The following is a 26,267-nucleotide window of genomic DNA, read 5'->3' as shown; positions in this document are numbered from 1 at the left end:
AGCGAGTCTGCTGAGCCTGTGCATGCTAGTGCCCAGCCTGAAAACTGGTCCTGTGGTGGGCCCACCCCCAGGACTACAGCCTGCTTGGGCCACAACAACTCTGAGTTTGTGCATGGTCTAATAATTGGTCCTGCAGTGACCCTGCCCCTCAGATGGGACTCTGCAGAGATGGATGGCCCTGCTACACCTGTGAGCACTGACAGCAACCCACCCACCCAGCCGGAAGACCACAGTGCATGTAAGTGCACCCACCTTGAGAAAAGGCTCTTCCCACTGCTGCTGGTGGCACAGCTGCTGCTGTCACCACCGGGGGCTGCAGCAGTGCAATGCCAGTTGGACCCAGCAAAGTGGCAGGATCCCCAGCATTCTAGCATACACAGTGTTCTGCATCTCAGGCACCAGAAAGGCTGTGAACCAGACATAGGGAGCCAAAGCACATGCTTTCCAGAACCAGAGAGCTACCTCCCTGTGGCTGCTGACACAGAGAGCAATGTCACCCCCGCAACACAGCAGCAGAGATGCTGCACACTTGCATGCAACCTGAGGACAGGCCCTCTCCGCCTGTTACTGAGGCTGCTGATGCAGCTGGGGGCCAGAGCATGTGCCACTGGCAGCGACCTGACTTCCACCAGCAGCAGAGCCACTGTGAACTTGCACGTACTCTGAGGACTGGCTTATGCTGCTGCCAGAAGCCAAAGTGTGCTCCACATTGCCAGAGAGCTGCCTGCTAGTGGCTGCTGCCACTGACAATAACCACACCCTGCCCTAGCAGCACAGCTGCAGCAAATTTTCATGTGCCTTGAGGACAGGCTTTCTTCAGGTATTGCTCCTGCTATTAGGAGACCCAAGGATTACCCCATCCAACTTACCACAGCCAATGTCCATGTACATAACTAGGGGGACTGAGGAGAGGCCTGCCAAGCCTGGTTCCATCATCCCAGTGCCCAGGCACACTACCCAGGGGTATGGCAATCATCCTGCTTTGTCCACCAGCACTGGCATTTGCACATTCCTTTAGGAGGACTGAGAATGGGCCCAACCAGCCTGACAGTAGCACTGTAGCCAGAAACAATATGCATGCAACATCTGAAGGTCTGGAGACTGGCCCCCAGCCCATCACAACCACCTCTAACACCAGAGCATGCAACTTGAGAACCTGAGGGTTGTCCAACCAAGCTACAGAAATTGCCCATGGCAAGCACATTCCCAGAGGCCTGAAGGCCCACCCACCCTTTCAGCCTACCATTGCAACTGCTAGTACCCAAGTAAGCTACTTGAAGCCCCCAGAATTGTTCTGCTTAAAGCTGCTAAAACTGGTACAAACATATGTATGTACTAGGTGCCAAATATAGGCACCCTTAGCCCACTGTTACCCCTACTGGGGCCCAAGAACTGGCCCACCTAAAATCTCTGTCCCCAGGAAAACCTCACTACAGCCTCCAATCACAACTACAGCCTAAGCCACTGAGGAAGTCACAGACACCACTGATGCTGTTAATAGCTGAAGGAATAATATAAGACCACCTTACTGTACACACACAGAATCAAAGCCAAAGTGTCCTACTGAATCAACACCACAGATACATCTTCAGAAAGAAAAGTTAATGTTTAGGATTTGTGTCCCTGCCCAAATCTCATGTTGAATTATAATCCCCAATGTTGGGGGAGGGGCTTCATTGGAGGTAATTGGATCATGGGGGTGGATCCTTCATGAATGGTTTAGCACCATTCCCTGGGTACTATTCTTATGATGGTGAGTGAGTTCTCATGAGATTTGCTTGTTTAAAAGTGTGTGTCACCTCCCCCTCACCCAGTCCTTCTCCTGCTATGTAAGATGCCTGCTCCTGCTTTGCCATTTGCCATGAGTAAAAGCTCCCTGAGGCCTCCCCAAAAGCAGACGCCACTATGCTTCCTGTACAACCTATGAAACTGTGAGCCAATTAAACATCTTTTCTTCATAAATTACCCACTCTCAGGTACTTCTTTATAGCAATGTGAGAATGAACCAATACAGAAAATTGGTACTGAAGAGTAAGGCATTGCTATAAAGATACTAAAAATGTGGAAGTGATTTTGGAGCTGGGCAATGAGCAGAGGTTAGAAGAGTTTGGAGGACTCAGAAGACAAGAAGATAAGGGAAAATTTGGAACTTTCTAAAAACTTGTAAATTGTGACCAAAATGCTAATACTGATATGGAAAATGAAGTCTGGGCTGAGGAGATCTCAGATAAAAATAAGGAACTTATTGGGAACAACTGGAGCAGTCACTTTTGTTATGCTTTAGCACAGAGCCTGGGTGCATTGTTCCCCTCCTTTAGGGACTTGTGGAACTTTGAACTTGTGAGTGATTTAGGGTATCTGGTGGAAGAAATTTCTAAGCAGCAAAGTGTTCAAGACATGACCTGGCTGCTTCTAACAACCTAAGCTCATATGCCTAAGCAAAGAAATGAGCTAAAACTCGAATTTGTATTTAAAAGGGAAGCAGAGTGTAAAAGTTCAGAAAACTTGCAGCCTGGCCATGTGGTAGAAAAAAAATTCCCATTTGCTAGAGAAGAATTTACCCCAGCTGCAGAAATTTGCATGAGTAAAGAATAACCAAATATTAATAGCCAAGACAATGGGGGAAAGACATTGAAGGCATTTCAGAGACTTTTGTGGCCACACCTACATCACAGGCCTGGAGGCCTTGGAGGGAAGAATGGTTTCCTGGGCCAGGCCCAGGGCCCCACTGACCCGCACAGCTTCCAAACACTGTTTCCTGCATCCCAGCTGCTCCAGCTTCAGCTGTGGCTCAAAGGGGTCCAGCTGCAACTCGGGCTGCTGCTTCAGAGGATGCCAACCATAAGGCTTGGCAGCTTCCATGTGGTGTTAAGTCTGTGAGTGTGCAGAGTGCAAGAGTTGAGATTTGGGAGCCTCTCTTTTGATTTCAGAGGATCTACAGAAAAGCCTAAATGTCCAGGCAGAAGCCTGCTGCAGAGGCAGCGCCCTCACAGAGAACCTCTACTAGGGCAGTGCAAAGGGAAAATGTGGAGTTGGAACCCTTACACAGAGTCCCCACTGGGGCACTGCCTAGTGGAGCTGTGAGAAGAGAGCTGTCATCATGCAGACCCCAGAATGATAGATCCTCTGACAGCTTGCACCATGCACCTGGAAAAGCTGCAGGCACTCAATGTCAACCCTTGAGAGAAGCTGTGGGAAATGAACCCTGCAAAGCTACAGGGGTGGAACTGCCAAAGGCCTTGGGAACCCACCCCTTCCATTGGTAAGCCTGGATGTGAAACACAGAGTGAGTCAAATGAGGTTATTTTGCAGCTTGAACATTTAATGACTTCCCTGCTGGTTTCAGATTTGCATGGGGCCTGTAGCCCCTTTCTTTTTACAGCTTTCTCTTTTTTGGAACTTAAGGATAATTCTCTCCATAATGAAAAAAGCCATTGATTATCTAAAAGACCAGATTTAACATTTTCAGGCCCCAGTGCAGGAAGACAAATGGAGCCTCACATACTCTATCTCTGAATAACCATACATTATAAAGTAAAATCGACCCTAGGTTCAGGTTAGGTTTCCATCCAAGTCCTGAAGCCTGTCCCTTGGAGGCTGCCCTTCTAACCTGGCCTAGAGACAGAAGAATCATGTGTTTCCCTGCACCAACACTGACTGATCCTGCAAGCTGAGAGGTGGGAAAATACGGAGAGCCTCTAAAGAGTTTTCAGTTTGGCAAATCTAGTTACCAGTCTCCAGATTTCTGTTTGATTCTTCAAAATTATTTCAATCTCTGTTAAAAATCTCTAATAAATCAATAAATTGCTTTTCTATGCTATCTTGCAGATAACTGATTTCCTTAAAATTGTTATTTTGAATTCTTGATCAGAGAACTAACCAATTGTAGTGTCACTGGGGTCAGTAACTCGTTTGGTACCTTTGTCCTTTTGGGAAGGCCATGGCTCTTTGCTTGCTGTTGTTTCTTGTGGGTATACTTCTATGTCTTTCCATAGAAGGGTTATTAATTAATTTCAGTTTTTTAGGTCTGGGTTGTGTTTGTTGTTATTGAGTCTATTTGCTTGGCAAATCCTCACTGCTGGGTTGTTGCCTCCCTTTTGACTCTAGGTGGTGCCTTAACCTCACTTTTACTTTGTCTTTAGTAAATGGTTGGAGTATTAACTGTCCTAAATGGGAAATGTCCCAAAGGAATTACCCTGGACATGTGAGAACCTTGGCTAGGGGTTATGGTCTGGTGACCTAAGGAATGTACCTCCTAAAGTATGGTGCTATTGAACATCTACTCTGATTTGGCTTCTCCTTTGGCCAAGTTATGAACAGTGTCCAGAACTGGAGATGATCTTCCCTCGTCCCTATTTTGTCTCTTGCTCTCTTCAGGAATATTCCTCCCTGAGGACAGAGAATATTCATCTTCCCTAAGGGAGTCATAATGCATCTCGTGGGCTAAGGAAGAACAAGTTTCTTGCCAGGGAATCCAAGGTGATAAATAATCTGTTCAAGAACATCAATTTCACTTTATTCACTCTAAAACCCATGAATTGGGGGAGATTCTCTGCATTTGTGGTGCCAGGAAGAATAGGAAGGAGGGACATCATGGAGGTGGAAGTCCCATCTCCTACTGTCTTCTTGATGATTTTCCACTTCTCTTTGGCCCTGAGAACCATCTCATTTTCATACTTGAGCTATGTATAGTTCCTGAGATAAATCTCAATGCTCTGTATTTGTTTTTGGTATTCTGTTGGTTGGGGTAGTGAAATCAGCTTGCCTCTACACCAATACTTTGGAACCAGTGGGTAGCTTTTTTGTTGAGACAACCATATGCTATCTCTGAAACCACACTGACCCTTCAGAAAAATCCTCCGTCTTCCTGACCTGCAAGAATAATAATCACTGCTGACACTTTGGAGCTGGTCTAGGTTCATCCCATTCCATCCAGCACTGCTGGCACCCATGTACTCCTCTGATGGGTCTGATGACAAACCTACACAGCCTGTGCCAAGACCATTGCCAGTACCTACCTGCATGTACACCTTGGATTCTTAGGACTGGCCTACATAGGTCATTGCCATCACCATTACCACCAGCACATTCAACCTGGAAGCCTGAGGGTTGTCTTGCTACTGCTATTGCTATCACCCATGCCAGGCACATTGCACAAAGTCCCAAGAACCACTCACTCACCAGGCCCACCACGGCAACTTCCAGCACCACAGGAAACTCCCTGGAGGTACAATAATTGACCCAACTGAACCTGCGGATATTGGTGTCAATGTATGCTGTCTGGAGGCTCAAAGACCGGCATGCTCATTCCACTGCTGCCACCAATGTGGGTTGCAGACTGGCCCATTTAGTACCCCTGTTCCCATCAAAACCTCACAAAAACTTTTACTAACAACCTCAGTCTTAGCAACTGAGGAAATCACAGACCACTGATCCTGACTAAAGACAAAGAAACCGTACAGATACCATGCTAGTGTATACACCCAGAATCAAAGCTAAAGTACTGTATGCAACCAACACTATAGATATATCTATAGAAAAAATAACATTCCTCTATGAAAGCCAATCAAGAAGAGGCTGTTACTCCAGACGTGCATATACTAATATAGGGACTCAAAAAACATGAAGATGCTAGAAAACATGACACCCCTATAGGACCACAATTATTCTTCAGCAGGAGATTGCAACAAAAATAAAATCTATGAACTTCTAAAAAATTCATAAATATGATATCATAGAAGCTTAGTTAAATATAATAGAGCAAAGATAATACAAAAAATCTGAAAAAAAATCAGAATATGAATAAGAAATTCACCAGATACATAGATGTCATGAGAAGGAGCAAACAGATATCCTGGTAGTAAAGAATTCAATGAATAAAGCAAAAAATATATTTTCAAAAGTTTCAACAATAGACTAGGTAAGGCAGAAGAAAAAAATTCACCACTTGAGGACTAGATTTCTGAAATAAACCAGATAGAAAATATAATAAATCATCTAAATAAAGCCAGTATTAAATATAGAATACCATGTAGTTCCCAAAGGTTTGATTTTGAGTATTCCAGAATACTCAAAAAGAAGAGATGGGCAAAGCCATGACAAAAATTTTAAACTAAATAACAGCTGAAAATTTGCGAAGTCAAGTCTAACGAGAGATTTAGACATTCAAATAGAGGACCTCAATGATACTCAAACTGACACAACCCCAAAAGTCCTTCTCCAAAGCATACAGTGGTCAAACTGTCAAAAGCCAGAAGTTGATAATTCTAAAAACAGTAAGGTAAAAGCATCAAGTCATGATAAGGGAACCCTCATCAGATTAACAGTGATTTTCACTGTATAAACTGTGAAAGAGAGATAAAATGATATATTCAAAGTGTTCAAAGAAAAAAAATCTGTCAGCCAAGAATACTATCTTCAGCAGAGGCAAACTTCAAAATGAAGTAATAATAAAGTTTTTCCCTGAAAAGCAAAAACAGAGAATTCATTACCACAAGGACTGCCCCACAAGATAGGCTTAAGGGAATTCTGCTCCTGAAAGCAAAAGTACAATATCTACCATTATAAAAACACAGAAAATTTAAAATACTCCCTAGTCAGCAGACAAATGAAGACTTGAAATGACTTAAATTTTACTATTACAGAAAAATACTAAACCACAATAATAAAAAGTGAGAGAAAAAGAAACAAAGTATATGTAAAACAACCAAAAACAAATAACAAAACGAATGAAGTAATTTCTCACATATGAATAATAATCTTGATTGAAAATTGATTAAATTCTCCACTTGAAAGACACAGACTGGCTGAATGAATTTTTAAAAAATATCCTAACTATATGCTGCTTACAAGAAACTGACTTCACCTGATAAGACACATATAGACTGAAAGTGAAGGGATAGAAGAAGATATCCCATGTAAACAGAAACAAAAAGCAAGTCGAAATAGGTATATTTACATCAGATAAAATAGACTATGTCAAAAACAGTAAGGAGAGAAAAAGAAGGTTATTATATAAGAATAGAAAGATCAATTTAGCATGAGGATATAACAAAACTAAATATATTCCCCCAACACTAGAGTACCTAGATATTTAAAGCAATCATTATGACACCTAAAAGGATAGATTCCAATACAATAGTACTGTAAACTTTAACACTTGACTCTTAGCATTAAACAGATTATTTAGACAGGAAATCTACAAAGAAGTATTGGACTTAAGACTAAGGGGACCCAATACACATTATAGACATTTTTATTTAACAGTTGCAAAACATACCGTTTTTCATATTAGCCTGTGGAAGATTTTCTAGTATAGACCATATGTTAGGCCACAAAACAAGTCTCAGTACATTTTGAAAAAGCAGTGTACTTTAAAGTATTTTCTTAGACCACAATGGATAAAACTAACAATCAATATTAAGAGGAACTTTGGAAATTGTAAAAATACACGGAAGTTAAACAACATGCTCCTGAGTAACCACTGGGTCAATGAAGAAATTTAGAAGAAAATTAAAATGCTTTTCAAATATGACAATGTAAACACAACATACAGCAAAAATAGTGCTAAGAGGGGAGATGTTATGAATAAATTCTTTCATCCAAAAGTGGAGAGATTTCAATTAAACAACTCAGTGGTCCACCAGAGGGAACTAGAAAACTAAAAACAAACTGAACCCCAAATTAGTGAAAGGAAAAGTATAATAAAAATAAGAGCAGAACCAAACAACTAGAAACTAAAAAAAAAAACCCAAACTCAATGTAATGAAAAGTTGGTTTATTGAAACAATAAATAAAATTCCTAAGTGTCTAGCTAGGCTATGCAAAAAAAAAATGTATATGTGTATGTATGTGTATATATATATATATATATATATATATATATATATAGACAGAGAGAAAAAATGAATGAAACAAAATCAGAAACTAAAAAGAAGATGTTACAACTTATACCATAGAAATACAACTGTATATTTTGGACAATAATGCACTAATGAAACTGTATGTTTTGAACAAACTATACACTAAAATTGAACACCATGGAAAAAAATTAATTCCTCGACATAGTACAACTCACACAAAATGAGCCAGGAAAGAAGTGTAAACCTGAACAGACTAATAATGAGTGAAGAAGTAGAATCAGTAATAAAAACAAAATCTCCCAACAAATCCAGGCCTAGATGGTTTCACTGATGAATTCTACCAAACTTATAAGGAAAAAGGAACAGCATTCCTCATCAAACAATTCCAACAAATTAAGAGGAGAGAATACTTCTAACTAATTTTACAATGCCAGGAATACCCCAATGCTAAAAACATACAAGAACACAACAACAATAACTACAACAAAAATTAGAGGTCAGCATTTCTGATGAACACAGACACAAAAATCCTCAACAAAATGTTTTGCAAACCAAATCTAAGAACACATCAAAAAGATAATTAGCAATAATCAAGTGGTATTTATCCCGGGGATGCAAGAATGGTTCAGCATACACGAATCAATAAATGTGGCACATCATATTAACAGAATAAAGACAAAAACAATATAAGCATATGAATAGATATAGGAAAAAGCATTTGATAAAATTTAGCATTCTCTTATGATGAAAATTCCAACAAACTACACAAAGAAGGAATATATCTCTATATAACATAACCATGTGTGACAAACTCACACCTAACATCATACAGAATGGGGAAAACTGAAAGCCATTTCTCTAAAAACTGGAATAAGACACCACTCAGTCAACATTTTACTTTATGTCATGCCCTAGGCAGAAGAATCAGGCAAGCAAAAAAAATAAAAACCACCCAAATTGGAAAAGAGGAGTTAAACTGTTCTTGTTTGCCGACAACATAGTCTTATATTAGGAAACACACACTGGGGCCTTTCAGAGGGTAGAGGGTGGAAGGAGAAACAGGATCAAGAAAAATAACTAATAGTACTAGGCTTAATACCTGGGTGATGAAATAATCTGTACAACAAACCCCCATGACACAAGTTTACCTATGTGACAAACATACAGTTGTATGTCTGAACTTAAAATAAAAGTTAAAAAAATTGTTAACATAAAAAAAGAAAAATCTAAACTCCACCAAAAAAAATTTAGGGCTATTCAGTAACATTGCAGGATAAAATATCAATATGCAAAAATTAGTAGCATTTCTATATACTAACAATAAAGTAGCAGGAATGAAAAATCAAGTATGAAATTCCCTTTACAAAGCTATAAAAAATTAATTACTCAGTAATACATTTAATCAAGCAGACTGATGCTTACCAGCTATATGACTGAAAATGTCAGGCAATCATATTGAGCTTTTGTTTTTTAATCTGAAGAGTAAACATAATGCAAGGAATTATTAAAGGGCTACTGTAGGGATAAAAGAGCTAATGATACAAAACATTATTAGTATTCTAGGTACAATGGGATGATCATTACATCTTTGGCTATATACCCATATATGTATGAAAATTATTGTATGATAGTGAAGCAATTCAACCAATGAAGAAAACTTGGTCATTCCATGTTGTTTGGGGACAATTCAATATCCAATTATTTTACAAACTAATTTTAGATCTCTACCTCACAGCATGTGCTTCCTCACAGCAGGTGGACTGATTTCTGACAGAACAAGTCAGAATTACACGGAAGTTTTATGATCTAGACTAAAAAGTTACTAAGCATCACTTCTTACATGCTCTATTGGTCAAAGCGGTTACAAAAGTCCACTGAGGTTCAAGGGGGAAGACTCGGATGTCACCAGTTGCAGGGAGGATATCAAGGCCCCATTGTAGTCAGAAAGCATGAGGTGAGAGAGAATCTTTTGGCCATCTTTGGAAGGTATGATCTGCCACTCATTCCAAATTTCAAGATGCTAAAAATGTAAGCATGTGCATCTAAAAATCAACAAATGTGGTAAGAAATCTATGGCAGAATTTATTATAAATGTTCTTAAGCAGAAGAGAAGATCCTGTTGTGAGAGAAAAGCTACATGTTCCCCTAAAAGAAAAGTGAATCTGTCATTAGTCACTTGAAAATAATCCCCTTTTAAAAATGCACACTTACCTGCTTCTTATATAATTTTATAACAATATGAGGAAGATTTGTGTTGCCTTTAATCCCATATAAAAGAAGGTGTGATTGTATTTTTCCATAAAATTTGAAATTGAGTTATTAAAAGTTTCACAACACCCCCTAACATTGCTAAAACAGTGGTAAGCTGAGGCTAGACACTTGACTTTAGGCTATTGAGCATTGTCTCCTTCTACAGCCCCAACCACTGACAAAGTAACACCAGCTCTGGGGCCAGGACATGGGAGATGCTCTCAGGCAGAAGCCTAATAGCTGTGCATATAATATACAAATTTGTCTTTTGGTATACAACTCTCTGACCAATCTCTCTCGTGACTTTCAGAAATTTTAGATTTCTTGTGATAAATGAATCAAAATTTAGGTCATTTAAAATGATATCCACAATTTAACCAATGTCTCCCAAGACACCATGGAGTGACCAGATGTTTGATTTTGAGTATTCCAGAAAGAGGAGATGGACAAAGCCATGGAAAAAATTGTAAACACAATATTAGCTAAAAATTTGTCAAGTCTAGCAAGAGATCAGAACATGGAAATACAGGACCTCAAATATATCCAAGCTGACACAACCCCAAAAGGCCTTCTCCAATGCACATAAGAGTCAAAATGTCAACAGTCAAAAACAAAGACAAAATGCTAAAAACGTAAGATAAAAGTGTCAAGTCATATATTAAGGAAGCCTCATCAGATTAGGAGTGATTTTCACAGGAGAAACTGTACAGGCCAGGAGAGAATGATATGACATATTCAAAGTGTTAAAAAAAAATTCTGCCATCCACCAATACTATCTCCAGTAAAGCTAACTTTCAAAATGAAATAATAATAAAGTTTTTCCTGAATTCCAAACCAGAGAGAATTCATTACCACTAGACCTGCCCTACAAAAAAATGCTTAAGGGAATTCTATAACTTGAAGCAAAAGGACAATATATACCATCATGAAAACACAAGAAACAAAAAGAAGTTCAAAGGGGCCAAAATAAAACTGCAATGTGGATGCCTAATGATTTTCCATCAGATCTCTCACATAATTGCCCTTGTTTCATAAGATAAATGACCAGGAGCACTGTCGTGGTGAAGCACTCTGATGAAGCTTTCCCAGGCATTTTTCTACTAAAGCTTTGGCTAACTTTCTCAGGACATTTTTATAATAAGCAGTTATTGTCACTCCTTGGACCTCCAGAAACTCTACAAGCAAAACACGGAGAGATTCCCAAGTAAACTTTTGCCCTGATCTTTGCCCTTTGCCTATCCACTTTTGCTTTGACTGGACCACTTCCACCTCTTGGTAGCCATTGCTTTGATTCTGCTTTGTTTTCAGATTGTACCGGTAAAGCCATGTTTCAATTCCTGTTACAATTCCTTAAAAAGTACTTCAGGATCTTGATACCACTTTTTTGATAGTTACTTTTTCAGGGAAAGTTCTGTTCTTGTCTGTAGCTCTTGGTGCAGGAGTTTGGGCATTCACTGCATGGAAAGTTTTTCTCAATTCTAGTTATGCAGTTAGAATCATGTAAGCTGAAACAATTGAGAAGTTTGCAGTGTTGGCTATTGTTTGTACTGTTAATCACCAGTCATCTTTTATTAGGGTATAAGCAAGATAATTTTTTCCTTGCAAATTAATATGAGTGGTTGGCCGATGTAGGCTTTATGTTCCACATCATCTCATCCCTTCTTAAAATGAGTTATCTGTTTGTGAACTTCTGATTTTTTTGGCCATTGTCCCCATAAACTTTTTGTAAAGTATTAGTAATTTCACCATTCTTCCACCCAGGCTTCACCGGGAATTTAATGTAGGTATTTGCTATAGTTTGAGCAAAGTTCATGTTGGTCTTATAAGGGCTCTTTTCAACTGCTGTCTTAGACTTCTTAATGCTGTGAAGTAGATCCTGTTCAGACATGTTATAACAAGACAGTCTGAGTTCATTTTGGTTCAAAAAAATGTTAAAATCCATGCGTAGTTGTTTAAATACAATATGCATTTTTCAATGAATTTTTAAGACCCAACATATTACAGGAAGATTTCATAATACAAGGTTTGCTATAGATACCTTTGCAATTTCTAGGTGACTAGGCAGACTCTTGGTTTTTCTGTTTTTTCCCTGGCATAAGTAGGTACATGTTCTGAAGAGGGAATATATTATCACTTGTCAAATATTATCTGTATATGTGGAAATTGCAACAGTTGTAACTGTGCTTTATGTGTATTAATTGAAGCAGAGAGTTGTTGCTTGGGCATAGCATGTACTCTGTTGTATTTGGGATATCTTGTACCTGGTTTCACCAGATATTACTTGGCAGCAGAAAACAGATGTTCAGTCCAGCATACATAGTTTATGGCAGCCCTTCAAGTAGGAAAAAAGGTCAGAGAAGGGACAGAGTGGAGTGCAGGGCAGATGTGCCTTGTTCTCCTTGTCTTGTGAATACAGGAAGAAAGCAGGAGATGCTTTTAAAGATTGATCAGTTTAGGCCTTTTCCTGACCTTCTCCTCTGCTTGCAAAGAGTGGAAGAGATGGGTGTATCAGGAAAGAATAAACATCAGCTATAAACTCATGGGAAACAATCAAAACAGAGGTTACCAAAGAGCTGAAAGACAGAAATAAGGTGGGTAAAGCAAGAACCATACTCTAGCAGCAGCTCGGGCACCTGTAGATGAGTCGAAGCCCTCAGTAATTCACTCGCCTTCTAAAATGGCTGCAAACAACATGCATCAACTAGTATTCTTGATTTCAACATCCTGAAACCTCTCTCACCCAAAATATTTTGCTATTGCTGCCTAAGCAAATACCACAGAGTGGTGTCTAAGCAACAAAAATTCATTTTTTCACAGTTTCATTGTGATCATGGCGTCAACAGGTTCAGTGTTTCCGAGACCTGTTTCCTTAGCCTCTAGACATCTGCCTTCTTGCTATGTCCTCAAAAGGGGCTGCCTTGGTGCATGTGCATATTTGGAGTCTCTCTGTGCATGCAAATGTCCTCTTCTTATAAGGACACCTATCAGATGGGACTATGTGCCACCATAACAGCCTCATTTTAACTTAATCCACACATTTCAGTCTTTTGCCTCCAAATATGGTCATATTCTGAGAAACCAGGAGTGAAGGCTTTCATCATATAAATAAGTGGAAACAGAATTCAGCCCATAACACTACCCAATGCCTTCTCAGTCAATGACAGCAGTTTCATTTTGTTGTTCAAATATATTGGAATCATGTCTGCCTTTCTCTCACTGAGGCCTGGTCCATGAGCAAATTCAGTGGGCTCACCTCTAGATACCTCACAATACGAACACTTGCATATTCTCTACTTCAGGGCTGTGGTTCATGCCATGATTCTCTCTCCAGGAGGATGTTAAGAACCCTAACCAGGTCTTGATAACATTCTTGGTACATCCCATATCAGCTCTCCCCACAATAGCTAGAGTGACCTTTTACAGATGAAAATTAGATCATATCACATTTGTGCTTCAGATACACCAGTGTTTTTTATTGCACTGGTAATAAGATCTAAATTTCATATGTCAACTCTTTCATATCCACATGACTTTCTCTTTCTGGAAGAGTGGGAGATTCTTTGAATAGGACAGAAAGGAGAATCTTCCTTAACTTCATCATAAACTAGCTTGTCTGCAATACAAAAGGGTTGTCTTGCAGGAGAGATGAACATGAAGAGAGTGGATGGACTTGTGATGGAGTGAATTGCATTGAGTCCCTGTGGTCTGGGAGGAGTTCATGTGAATCAGTGGAATACCTGTGCCTATTTAATCAACTAAACATTCTTATGATGTAATTAGCAATGAAACAGAAATGTCTCTGAGAATTCAAATTCACATAGATTTTTCTAAAAATCATGGCTACAAAATTATGATACTGGTGTACATATTTTAATATGTTTTATCTTCATAAAGACGTATTTCATAATTATTTTAGGATATTATTCTATGAACACAGTGTAGCCATGATTGATTATAATAAAAATATTTGTTAAGCATTTACTGTATGCCATTTAATCTTTAGAACCAGCTTATTAGGTAAGAATACTGTTTAGTACATCTCAATTTTATAGGTGAGCTGACTGAGGCACATGCCAAGGTTGTTAGAATGGTAATAAGTAGTGTAGATGGCAGTCAGTTTAGAGCCTATGTTCTTGCCTACTGTACTGTACCACTTTTTTTGCTATTTACTTATACATTTATTTACTCCCAAGAAAGTCAGAAGAAATGAGGTCCAGAAAATAAACTCAGGTACAAGTGATAAGACATGGGTAAGGTAAAACTTGTCCTGAGACCTTAACAGTTGAGGTAAGAAAAAACTCTTTTCTTGAGTAAATAAGTTTGTTTCTAAATCATAAACGCATTTACACATCATTCCCCAGTCCTGTTTTTCTTTTTCATCTTTACATAAAATATACTTATTAGAATGTGGACATCTTTGGGATCCCCATGTTTTCCGCCTACAGACAGGATAGGCAACCTTACTCCTCTCAACTTTGTTTCAGTAGTGTGTATGGAGATAGTTATCTAGGATTTGATAATGCACTACTTGGTCTTATCCAGTTGGCTCTCTTTACAGAGAAGCATTCCACTTTTTCTGTGGTGCCACAGAGCAGAAACAGTGTTTATTCTCTTTTCAAATTCTTCACCTGTTCCCACAGGCCTGGAAAAGCATTTATTTCAGCCTGTACCCACTCCTATAATTTCTATGTTTTATTTATGGCTGAACTTCTAAAGTACTTATTAATGAGAATAAAAGGAATGAACAATGCTTTTGATTATGGTGTTTTTGTAGAGCACCCTCTAAAGTGGAGGACCCAGGATAGGAGACCCTCTTGAAATACAGAGTGCCCAACACAATAAATGGGAGAGACCCACATCAACTTATATCTAATAAACTCTTAACGATAAGAAAGATCCTGAAGAGTCAACTTTGAAAAAACAGTCATAGAGAGGATATTGAGAATCAGAATCTAAATGGAACAATAGAAGTCAGAAGACAGTCCAACAGTGTTTTCTTGTTGTCATTGCATTTTATTTTTGTTTTTAGATGTGTGTTTACTTATTTGAACTCAGATGGGTTTCTGTGTTAGTTCATTTCTACTGCCCTGACAACACCATAAATTGGGTCATCATTAAAGAACAGAAATTTGTTTCTTACCATTCTGTAGGCTAGGCAGTCTAAGATTAAGGCATCAACAGATTCAGTGTCTGGTGAGAGCTTCTCTTTGCTTCCAAGATGGTTCCTTGTTGCTGCTGTGGAGCAGGTGTTTAAAAATTCTAAGTAAAAATAACACTCAAACTAGAACCCTATATCCAGTCAGGTAATCATTTAAGTGTGAAGGTAACATAACCCATCTGACGACATGAAAAATCTTGAAATATTTTGCTTCTCATATGCTGAAGCTATGCTAGCAGGTATTTCACAGGAGAAGAAGAAAACCAGGAAAGAGCAAGGCAGTAACTCAGGATATACATTATCCTACTTAAAAAGGAGAAATGAGAATTTCCAGGAAAAAAGCCAATTATCTGACATTTGAGAGTGAGGAAAATTGTACTAGGAGGGATTTTGCAGGTCTGTTGGAAATTGAAGGAAGACTTAGATGTTTTTTAAAACAAAGCAAATAACTGAGAAAAAGATAATTAATAACTTTGTGGTTGGGCATGGGAGTTTTGCAAGCAAATAAATGTAAGTACAATTAACATGTAGATTCAGATACAGAGTAGTGTTGACATTGGTGATTGTAGGATACAATCATGAACACAAAGCAAAGAAAATCTCCTCATTCTAAAAAAAGAAAAATATTTGACTACCGAAGAGACCTGACTTTCTAGCGGGACCTACTAGGAGGGAGCAGATACATGCCTGTCACTCACCACTCTGGTTTCCATATTGGAATCAATTTGAAAATAGAAGAGCTTGTTATAAAGGTCAGGAGGGGACTGAATAATTGGAGGTGGGAGAGTTCTCCTTCTCCTCTAGTGCTAGAGAAGCACACTAGACATTGGATTGGAGCCCAGGACTGATCTGGCCAAGCCTCAAGAGCCCCTGCCTGGCAAGTTGTGCTCCCCTATGCCTCACTCCTGAGTTTGGACTACTGGAAATTTCTACACAGCTCCCAATTATAACCCTACTGAGCATAGGACTGGCAGGGAATAATAACCAGTTGTTTGTTATACAAACAACTCAAACAACTCAAAAACAACAAAATAGTCCATTACAAAGTGGACAAGGAAGAGAAGTTGACATCTTTTCAAATAAGACATACAAATAATCAACAGTATGTGAAAAATGCTCTACATCATTAATTATCAGAGAAATAAAACTCAAAACCACAATGAAATACCACCTTACCCTAGTCAGAATGGCTATGATTAAAACAAACAAACAAACAAACAAAACAGATGTTGGGATGGATGTGGAGAAAGGAGAGCTCTTATACACCCTAATTGGAAAGTAAATTAGTATAAACTCTATGGAAAACAGTATGATTTCTCAAAGAACTGAAACTCGAATTATTATTCAATCTAGCAATCTTACTACTGTATCTACCCAGAGGAAATGAAATCAGTATATGAAAAATAAATCTGCACTTCTATGTTTACTGAAACACCACATACAGTAGCAAAGATATGGCATCAACCTAAGTAACCATCAATAGATACTTGGGAAATCTTAAGTATGGAGACAATGGAAACCCATCAATGGGTTTGTAGGTAAAGAAATTGTGATATATATACAATGCAATAATACTCTGCAAAAAATAAAAATAAAAAAATAAAGAAGGAAAAAAAGAAATCGCTCCTTTTGTAGCAATACGAATGGAACTGGGTGTGACAGATAATGTTCTATGTGAAAAAGGCCAGATACAGAAAGTCAAGTATAACATGTTGTCACTAATAAGTAGGTGCTAAAATGTGTTTACATAGATATAGAGGGTAGAATTATAGACACTGAAGCCTTGGAAGAGTGAGTGGGTGGGAGGGAATTAAGAGTTAGACGTTAATTAGTAAATGCAATGTTTGTTATTCTTGTTATGGAAACCCTAAGGCCATGATGTAACCAGTATGCAATCTATACATGTAACAAAATTACCTTTGAACCACATATATTTATAAAAATGAAGTTTAAAAATAAATTGAGGGTGGTCGGGCACAGTGGCTCATGCCTGTAATTCCGGCACTTTGGGAAGCTCAGGCGGTTGGATCACAAGGTCAGGAGTTCGAGACCAGCCTGACCAACATGGTGAAACCTTGTCTCAACTAAAAATACAAAAATTAGCCAGGCATGGTGGTGCATGCTTGTAATCCCAGCTACTTAGGTAGTTGAGGCAGGAGAATCGCTTGAACCTGGGAGGCGGATGTTGCAGTGAGCCGAGATCTTGCCACTGCACTCTGGCCTGGGTCACAGAGCGAGACTCCGTCTCGAAAAAATATAAAAAATAAAAAAAAATTGAAGGCAAATTTAAGCATATTTTTTCAAAAAAGAAAAGGAGTTGGAGGAGAAGGAGAAATAAAAAAGAAGGAGAAGGAGGAGGAGGAAGAAAGAAGAAGGAAAAAGTAGAAGAAGAAGGAGGAGAAGGGAGGAGGAAAGAGGAGGAGAGGAAGAAGAAGAAGAAAGAGGAGGAGAGAGAAGAGAGGAGGAGGAGGGCGGAGGGAGGTGGGAGGAGTGAGGAGGAGGAGATGACAACAAAGAAGACCAGTGTGGCCGTAGCTGGATCAATTAGGTATAGAGCAGTCAATAAGTTCAGAGACTGGTAGGGCTCTACCCTAAGGAACTTAACCACATTCAAAATTAGGAATTTGTTCTTATAGTGTAAAGGAGGGGCAAATGCACTAAAAAAGATACATGTGTAATATGATTATTAAATAGTTACAGTGGGGAACTGTTGAGAAAAAATAGATTTGCAATTTGGAGTAAGTGGAAATGAGGCTTGCTTAGATGGGCAGATAGTGATGATGGTGCTTAAAAATGGCTGCAACAGAAACATACTTGAAGGTTGAACTTTAAAATAGTAGCATAGTCCATTTGACCTGATGTAATGTGATGTATGAGGAAGAGTCAAGAATGACTTGCAGTTGGCTAAATCACATAGATGAATATAGATGCTATTTACCAAGATGAAACAGATTTGAGAGACAAGAAACTTGTAGCTGCAGGAGGGAGGCAGCAGAGGTAGAAGAAACCATAGGAGACAGTGAGACATCCCTGGAGATGTTGATAAACTGTTCCATAAAGAAGGATATGTTCAATAGTGTTACATTGCTCAGAGGTCAAATGAGATGCAAGACTGAAAATGGATTCCTAAACTGACTGGAATAAAGGTCAAAGATGACTGTCATAAAATTGGAGTGCAAAGTATGAAAGCCTGTATAATGAATTTGGAAGAAAAATTGGAGGTGAGTGAATGGAGGAAATACTATAGTCATATATTTCAAGAACTTTGTAATAAGGAAGGCGGACAAATAATGTCACAGTAAGGAAGCATTAAAAGCTTTAGGGAGACCTTAGTAAAAATAAGAGATGTTTCAGCAAGTTTGTGCTGATTGAAATAATCTCATGGAGCATACATGTAAGATTCAAGAGACAAAAGGATCATGTGCAGAATCAGAATCCTTGATTAGGCAATGAGATAAAAAATCAAGTAGGAAGGGAAAAGAGGGGCAAGGAGGCTTCACCTAGGATAATAGGAGAGAACTCAGCTCCAGCTGCATGTGGGTTGGTCAACTTGGTGGCTGTTGTGGTGAGATCATTCTGTTCTGATTGTTTTTGAACTTCTTAGTGAAAGCACTTAGGCTATCAGTGGAGACAGATGCAGTTTTCTAATATTGAGCCATCCTCACTATCCTCTTTCAACATGGTGGATTATTTTCCGCACAGCATTGACTTGTTTATTTACTTCTGAGTATTTTTCCTTTGCAGGTCTATTTGTTTTCATTAATGAGCCTCACAGAAAGAATTCTGAATGTTTTTAATCTTTGTTATAATTTAGAAAAACTTAAACTAGACATATCTGTCCCTAGTGATTAACAAATTCAACATAAGAATTTTCTGTGTTCATTGACATTGGAGATGACACTGAAAGTTGTTTGCAGAGAGTCTCCTATCAACATCATTCATTTCTCTTAGGTTATTTTATATTCAATTTTTCTGAAACTTCTTGAGTCATATTTGATAACTTATGTTAAAGTAATATGAATTTCATGGAAATTTTTATATCAGAAGAGTTGTACATCATGTTATCTGATTTATTTCAAAATTTTACACATCTATGATTAATTTCTCCCTCTCATTTCTGAAGTTTGCATTGTTTTCTGTTTTTTTAAATGAAATTATAAGATGTATGTATCTTTTATTTTTGCTTAAGAATTAGACTTTCTGTCTGTTATAAATTAGATTGCTTCTCTGTTTTCTCATTCTAGATATTTTAATTTGGGTGATACACATAAAAAATTGACATTATGCAAGCAATATTTCACTATATTAACTAACACATTCATAAGCTCTTAGATTTCAAAAGCCTGCATTTCTGATTGTCATAATTAAATTTCCATAGGCAGATGCTTTTTTTTTTAAAAAAAACTAATTAGAATTTTACAGACCTGATAAGAAAGAAAATGCTAAAAAATATATGAATACTCAATGTGTTCCTATTTTGTTTGAAAGCCTAGAAAAAAAATATCAGAGACTATTGTACTTAGATTTTTTGACAAAGAAATCTTAAGATTTTTAACTTGGGAGCATTTAATTCCTCACAATTTCATGTCTGCTGTTCTTTCCTAAAATCATTATTGTGAAGCAGACATGACTATATCCACTAGTTTTCATGTATGTGATCTGCTTAGTCTTCATCCTTTAGGGGAGCCATTTTGATTATTCAAAAATTTAGAAGAGGAAACTTAGGCTCTGAGACATAAGTAGCTTCCTATGAGTCCAGAGTTAGCAAGACAGAGTTCTTTTTTTTTTTTTTTTTTTTTTTTGAGACGGAGTCTCGCTCTGTTGCCCAGGCTGGAGTGCAGTGGCGCAATCTCGGCTCACTGCAAGCTCCACCTCCCGGGTTCACGCCATTCTCCTGCCTCAGCCTCTCCGAGTAGCTGGGACTACAGGCGCCCGCCACCACGCCCGGCTAATTTTTTGTATTTTTTAGTAGAGACGGGGTTTCACCGTGGTCTCGATCTCCTGACCTCGTGATCCGCCCGCCTCGGCCTCCCAAAGTGCTGGGATTACAAGCGTGAGCCACCGCGCCCGGCCCCAGACAGAGTTCTTAAACTGCAATCTGAGAGATTCCAAATTCTTTGCCCATTCAAGTCATGCTGCCTCTGATGAAATCCATTTAGGTTTTCTTAAGAATAGTAAGACTCATAGGCAGGGACAGAACTGATGAGTGATAAAATAGGGGAAAATAGGTCTAGTGGCTTCTGGGGAATAGAGGCATAGAACCATACTCATTTCCCTAGAAAACAAAATCGGTTACTTTCGAACTTGTTAAAATTTCTCTCAGCTTCTGGGATTTTCTTTCATTGATACTGTTTTGCTTACATTCATAAGTTGACTAGAATATCAGGAAATGACCTGAAAATAATTGTACAATTTAAATTCGAGCTATAGAAGACAGAGAAGGAAAGAAACAGTGGAACTCCTTCCCCAGGCGGATGACTTAATAAGGATAAGGAGGAGAGAAGCTTGCTGGAAACATCAAGGAGAAGGGTTCCTGGATGTTCTTACAATGTGAACATGGGTCTCAGATTCTAGAGTCCCAAACACTCAGAAAGAGACGCCACCATCAGAAATTGCAAGCTGATTGTTTTATTGGTATACTGAAGTTAGAGCATGACGGCCATGTTTCATGGCATTTGAAACACTGTTATCTTCTTATTCACTTCCTGAAAAAGACAAGCAAACAAGGAAGATTATAGACAACACTTGACATGGCAGGAAATGTCTAATCCCTCACTAGGGGTTACTGCAGTGATGGAGATGCAAGCCCCTACTCTTGCCCTCTATCCCTTCTACAGCCCCCTTCTCCTTAGCAATATTTTCTTTGTTCACTCTTTAAGCCATTGCATGTAATGTGATTTAAAGTGTTGGTTAGATGAGAAAGAGAAACAATTATTGTTAAGTTGTTCATGCTTTGTTGCTGTTGGTTATGTAAGAGCTATTTTTACAAAGATGGGCACTGCAACATATCATATAATAGTGAGAATGTGAATCCAGCCTCAATGTCCAGTGACAGGGATTGGTTAAATAGATTATGGAACAACCAAACAATAGAATAGTATACAATTGTAAAAACAAATTAACCAATAAACACTGAAGAGATCTAAATGAACTCATGAGAAAGTTTTCTAAACAATAAATTTTTCCAATGAGTAAGACACAAATCTGAATATACAGTATGGTATAAGTGGTTGTAATAAAAGCATTGTATATATTTATGTAGCAATAAATATTTCAAAAAGGAGATTCCAAAGAGTAAAAGGTGGGGGGTTAGAGAAGGATAGAAGGGAGGAAAGATGAGTTAGGCTCTTACTATTTAGCTCTGTACATTTCAGTTCAGTGAGATTGGTTTTTGTTAGCTTAAGCATGTATGACTTTAAATGTAAGTATATTAAAAATGAGATACCATTAAACAACTGAAAGTTCAAGGACCACTTAGCAGGAATACTGGACCTGAAAGCCTGACATGAGGCAGGACTGTGCAAAGCATGTTCAGGTGAAAACGTTAAATGGGAATCTGAGTTTGAGGAAAGAAAACACGGAGCCAAAGGGGGAACATGGTTCTATGTCCTCATTGTCAACTCTATTTAAGACATGTAATTTGAAGACAGTGATTCTCAAAATCAGAATTGCCTTCAAGAGCTTCTGTAAAACACAGGGTCTTGATACCCTATATAAGAATATCTGAATAACAATTTTTAGAAATGTGTTCCAGTACAAGGCAATATTAACAGGTTTTCAGAGGATTCATTGGCACAATGAAGTTAGAGAACTGTTGCAGTTGGAGCCTTTGATGGATAATAAACTGGAATCATACCTGTTATTGAATCCTAGATTACTGGGGAGGCTGCCCCTGTGGAGGTCCTTGTGGGCGGCCCCCTTGGGGCGGTGGTCCCTGGGGTTTTCCATGAGGAGGTGGGGGATGATGGTGCTGATGGCCTCCCTGTGGGGGTGGTCCTTGTGGCCTTCCGTGAGGAGGATGGGGATGGCCTCTGTGTTGGGGTGGTCCTTGTGGCTTTCCCTGAGGAGGTGGTGGACCTTGTTGGTGTTGGCCCCCTTGTTGGGGTGGTCCCTGCTGAGGGCCATCATCCTGGTTTCCATCACCAGCAGAGGGTTGAGATTGCTGTCCTCCCAAAGGTGGTCCCTGATGCTCCTCATCTAGGAACTGCTCAGAGTGTCCTCCATCTGTGTGAGTTGAAACAAGAAGAGCTGAGCTCAGTGCTGGAAAACCTCCCATCTTCGTAACTCTCTGTCTTCGCCACACAGCCCCTCTCTCACTGACCTGCCTCTCAACTCTCAACCTTCCTCCTTCCCAAGGCTTCCTGATTAGAACTCCTCTTAATCCACATAAGGTGATGAAAAATCGAATTTCTTTACTCATGGTCCCCAGAATCAAGGTTGGGAGAAAACTGTTTATATCTCTGGGGCACTGGTATTAGCCAATTTCTGACAAGAAAATGATGATAAGAAGACACTGGAGAACTGACCAATCCTTCAGGAAAAAATGGAGACAGTTTACTGAGAATTTATTGGGATTTACCTGATATTATGAAGGGAACGTCTTCCTGGCTGACATCTAGAAAAGAAGTACAGGATGGGCCGGGCGCGGTGGCTCACGCTTGTAATCCCAGCACTTTGGGAGGCCGAGGCGGGCGGATCACGAGGTCAGGAGATCGAGACCACGGTGAAACCCCGTCTCTACTAAAAAGTACAAAAAATTAGCCGGGCGCGGTGGCGGGCGCCTGTAGTCCCAGCTACTCGGAGGCTGAGGCAGGAGAATGGCGGGAACCCGGGCGGCGGAGCTTGCAGTGAGCCGAGATTGCGCCACTGCACTCCAGCCCGGGCGACAGAGCGAGACTCTGTCTCAAAAAAAAAAAAAAAAAAAAAAAAAAAAAAAGAAGTACAGGATGATGGGAAAAGTTACTTCATGAATCTTTCAGGGCTCATAGTGTTCTAAGAGGAAAAGGGCCCTCTGATCACACCCTATGCATCCCCTTGGTGACCTCATCAGCCACTGTCTGATGCTACTGGAAGTGGAGGAAGATGTAAGGGGGAAGCAGGGTTGTTACTATGCTGAGCGTCAACCAGGAACTCAACATAGAAGGGCCCCTGTGTGTCCTCTTATGATTCCCCAAGACTTAGTGCTTATTTAGTTAAACTGCTCTGAGTATTTCAATGACATATTTGGGGATTCTTCTGCCCTCTTTCATCTGTAAATATGTTGCTTATGTTTGCAAGCTTTCTCAACAGGAGCCACCAGACATAGCCACTTGGATATAATCTTACACATGCCATTCCCAGCACATTGAAATACTACATTCAGGAGAGAGAAAAATGACAATGTTTCACTCTGGTTATTCTCTAACTCTGTGTAGACAGAGACAAGTGTTTACCCAATTCTCTGCCTCGGCAGTAGCTCTGACATATGTTTATCTCCTTCATCGATGCTCATCCACTGTACAGCAAGGCCACCATCATCCCTGTCTACTGAGATCAGTACAGGATCTTCACAGCTGCACTTCCCTGAATCTGTCTTGCATTCTCCACGTCCTTCACAGCAGTCCCATGTCTCTATATAATGCAAATCTCACCCTCTCACACCCCTAGTACAAATTCTTTATCGGATTCTATTTGTGCAACAAATAAACTATGAGACCTTGATGAGGAATGAAGGCACAATAGGTCTTCTGATCCTTGGCATGAGAACTCTGCAATCCCATCTGTTTTCTCATCCTCCTCTCTTCCCTCCACTTTCCTCCTCTGTAGCGTTTGCCTGTAAACCCCAATCAGAGTCATAATATCTTCCGCCAATCCATCTTACCTTCACTTAAGTCCTGAGCTGAGCTGAAGGCCAGCAGGGCCACTGACAGCAGAATCAGAAGCATCTTGCAGGAGGCTCTGGTGTCACTCCCAACTTTGTGCTGGGGGAAATGTGGCAGCTCCCTTTATAAAGACAAGCGGGACAATGGCGCATCTGAGCTCCCTACGAGGTGGGCCTCCTCACTTCAGAGGCTGGGTTCTGCTTTGCTTACTTCAGGTCAAGTGTATCCCTCATTTCTTTTAGGACTCTAGCCCAGCAGGAAGGGTTGGGTAGGATGTTGTTTGTGTCTAATTTCTAAAAGGTACAACTATGACTTGGATAAATGTTTTGACGGAACTGTGTCCAAGCAATCAGCACAGTGCCAGGATTGAACTTTAGAGGTCATTTGTTTTTCAATCTGTTTGGAAAGACTGCTATTCTGCTTTCCATTGTGCTTTTCATTTGTGTGTATGTGAGTTTGTGTGGGTGTGTCGGGGGGTGGGCAGCAATCCTACAGCTAACAGTGAAGATGGTCAATATCTCTGACTCTTTTTACAGCCTATTTCCATCTCTCATGATGTGTGTGTGTGTGGATATTTTCACATTTAGCTAAATTTCTCATGTAACAGAGATGGTCTTGCTTATCTGTGAGATGTGTGAGGACAGCACACTCCCAGGCACACATATATGAGAGAAGGGTGCTCGCAGCCTGCTCAGGCTACAAGAATAGTCCAAACTTCTGTGAATCTCACTACACTCAGGCAAGCCTTGGTGCTGTACAACAAAGGCAAGCTAAAATATTTGCATTTTAAAAATATCTTTAGGGTTTATTAAAGCAAAACTGAACACAGAAGCCACCAAGGAATTTCTAGACCTGAACAAACTGAATATATGGTTCCCTAAGTGAGCCACATGATGTCATATAGCTAAGACCTCCGCTTTCTCCAGTATGTTCTATAGAATTCATCCTCTACTTTATTGCTTCTAGTAAATATTGTAATTGTCATCACTGATAATTAAATGGCCACAATTATACATTCAACTAAGATAATTTGTAATGCTATCCAAGCCTCAATTGCCTTGATTGATTGGTCTTCTGTTTTTTACTCAGTAATTATGTCACCTGTTTCATCAGTGTTCTTTCTCACAGAGGATTTTTATCTGTAATATTCTAAGACTCATTCTTTCTCATTCTTTTTCTCACACTTATTTGTTGATATTTTGTATTCTGAGTCTACCTTGCCATGTTTACTTTTCTTCCTATATTGTTTTTTTCTCCCCACAAGATGTCCTTTATTTATCCTTCTAAGTAATGGTGTGTGGTACTCCTCACTACCTTTACTTTCATTTTTGTCTGTATAATTTGACAATAAAAAATTAAGTTTCCAAAAAGCCCTCTCAGGGTCCTGGTTTGATAGCTCTCTCCTCAGCTGCTGATTGCTCCGTGATACCTAGAAATTCCCTGTTCATCAATTCATAAAATATACTAGACAGTATCACTAGCTGCACTTTCCGTTTCAGACCTTGAGTAGGTCTTGTGTAATTTTTCACTTTTTGTGCATGGCTAGTCTTTATTTGAGGATAGCTTGCTTGGAGGCATGGCTGAGAGGCCAGGTGACAGAAAATCATAAAGACAAGGCCCTAGACAGATGTGCATGAGTGGCTCCTGTGCTGGACATACGAGGGTCTGGTCTGGCTCTTCTGAAAATTTGCAGATAATAATACAAGAAGGCTTCCTAGTAGATTAGATTTTGCTACAGACAACATTGTTCTTGTAAGGGACCCAGGCTGACTGGTATTTTCCCTGAAATAAATATAGACCTATTTCAGGGGGAATGCATTTTTAATTGGCAATTCTTCTCTGGCCCTGCGGGAAGTAGATCAGTTCTAGCTGGCTTTATGAGTTGTATCTTAGGCACAGAGTAGTTGCTTGAGCCCAGCAGCTCCCAATGCGTTATGGAGATTATTGTCTCTGGTTTTACCAGATACTGTTTCCCATAGGACCTGGAGATGAGCAGTCCTGCCTAGGTGACTTCAGGTCAACCATCATGTCAAAAAGGAAGGTCAGAGAAAAGGAACAAAGAGGAGTGCCAGGCAGATACTGCCTTATGATGTGGGTGACTGAGGAAGCTGCAGGCCTGGTACAAGACAGGTTTCT

At 39.5% G+C, this 26,267-nt stretch overlaps 1 protein-coding gene across 2 annotated transcripts in view; it reads right to left on the bottom strand.

Moving 5' to 3' along the window:
* The window catches only part of LOC129483360 (salivary acidic proline-rich phosphoprotein 1/2-like), a 175,748-nt gene that overhangs the window by 48,938 nt on the left and 100,543 nt on the right, over positions 1-26,267 (bottom strand). Inside the window, exons 2-4 of one of the 2 annotated variants that reach the window (XM_055280648.2) lie at positions 24,131-24,252; positions 22,850-22,885; positions 22,127-22,494 (exon numbers count right to left, since the gene is read on the bottom strand). In XM_055280648.2, coding sequence (XP_055136623.2) covers positions 22,145-22,494; positions 22,850-22,885; positions 24,131-24,194 — 450 coding nt within the window. In that variant the 5' untranslated portion in view covers positions 24,195-24,252 and the 3' untranslated portion in view covers positions 22,127-22,144. The remainder of the gene's footprint in view (positions 1-22,126; positions 22,495-22,849; positions 22,886-24,130; positions 24,253-26,267) is intronic. The other variant, XM_055280647.2, reaches the window with a different exon arrangement.

This window comes from Symphalangus syndactylus, chromosome 5, assembly GCF_028878055.3.
Source record: "Symphalangus syndactylus isolate Jambi chromosome 5, NHGRI_mSymSyn1-v2.1_pri, whole genome shotgun sequence".
NCBI lineage: Eukaryota > Metazoa > Chordata > Mammalia > Primates > Hylobatidae > Symphalangus > Symphalangus syndactylus.
Note: the sequence above shows the minus strand (reverse complement) of the source record. Positions and strands in the feature narration are given on the sequence as shown.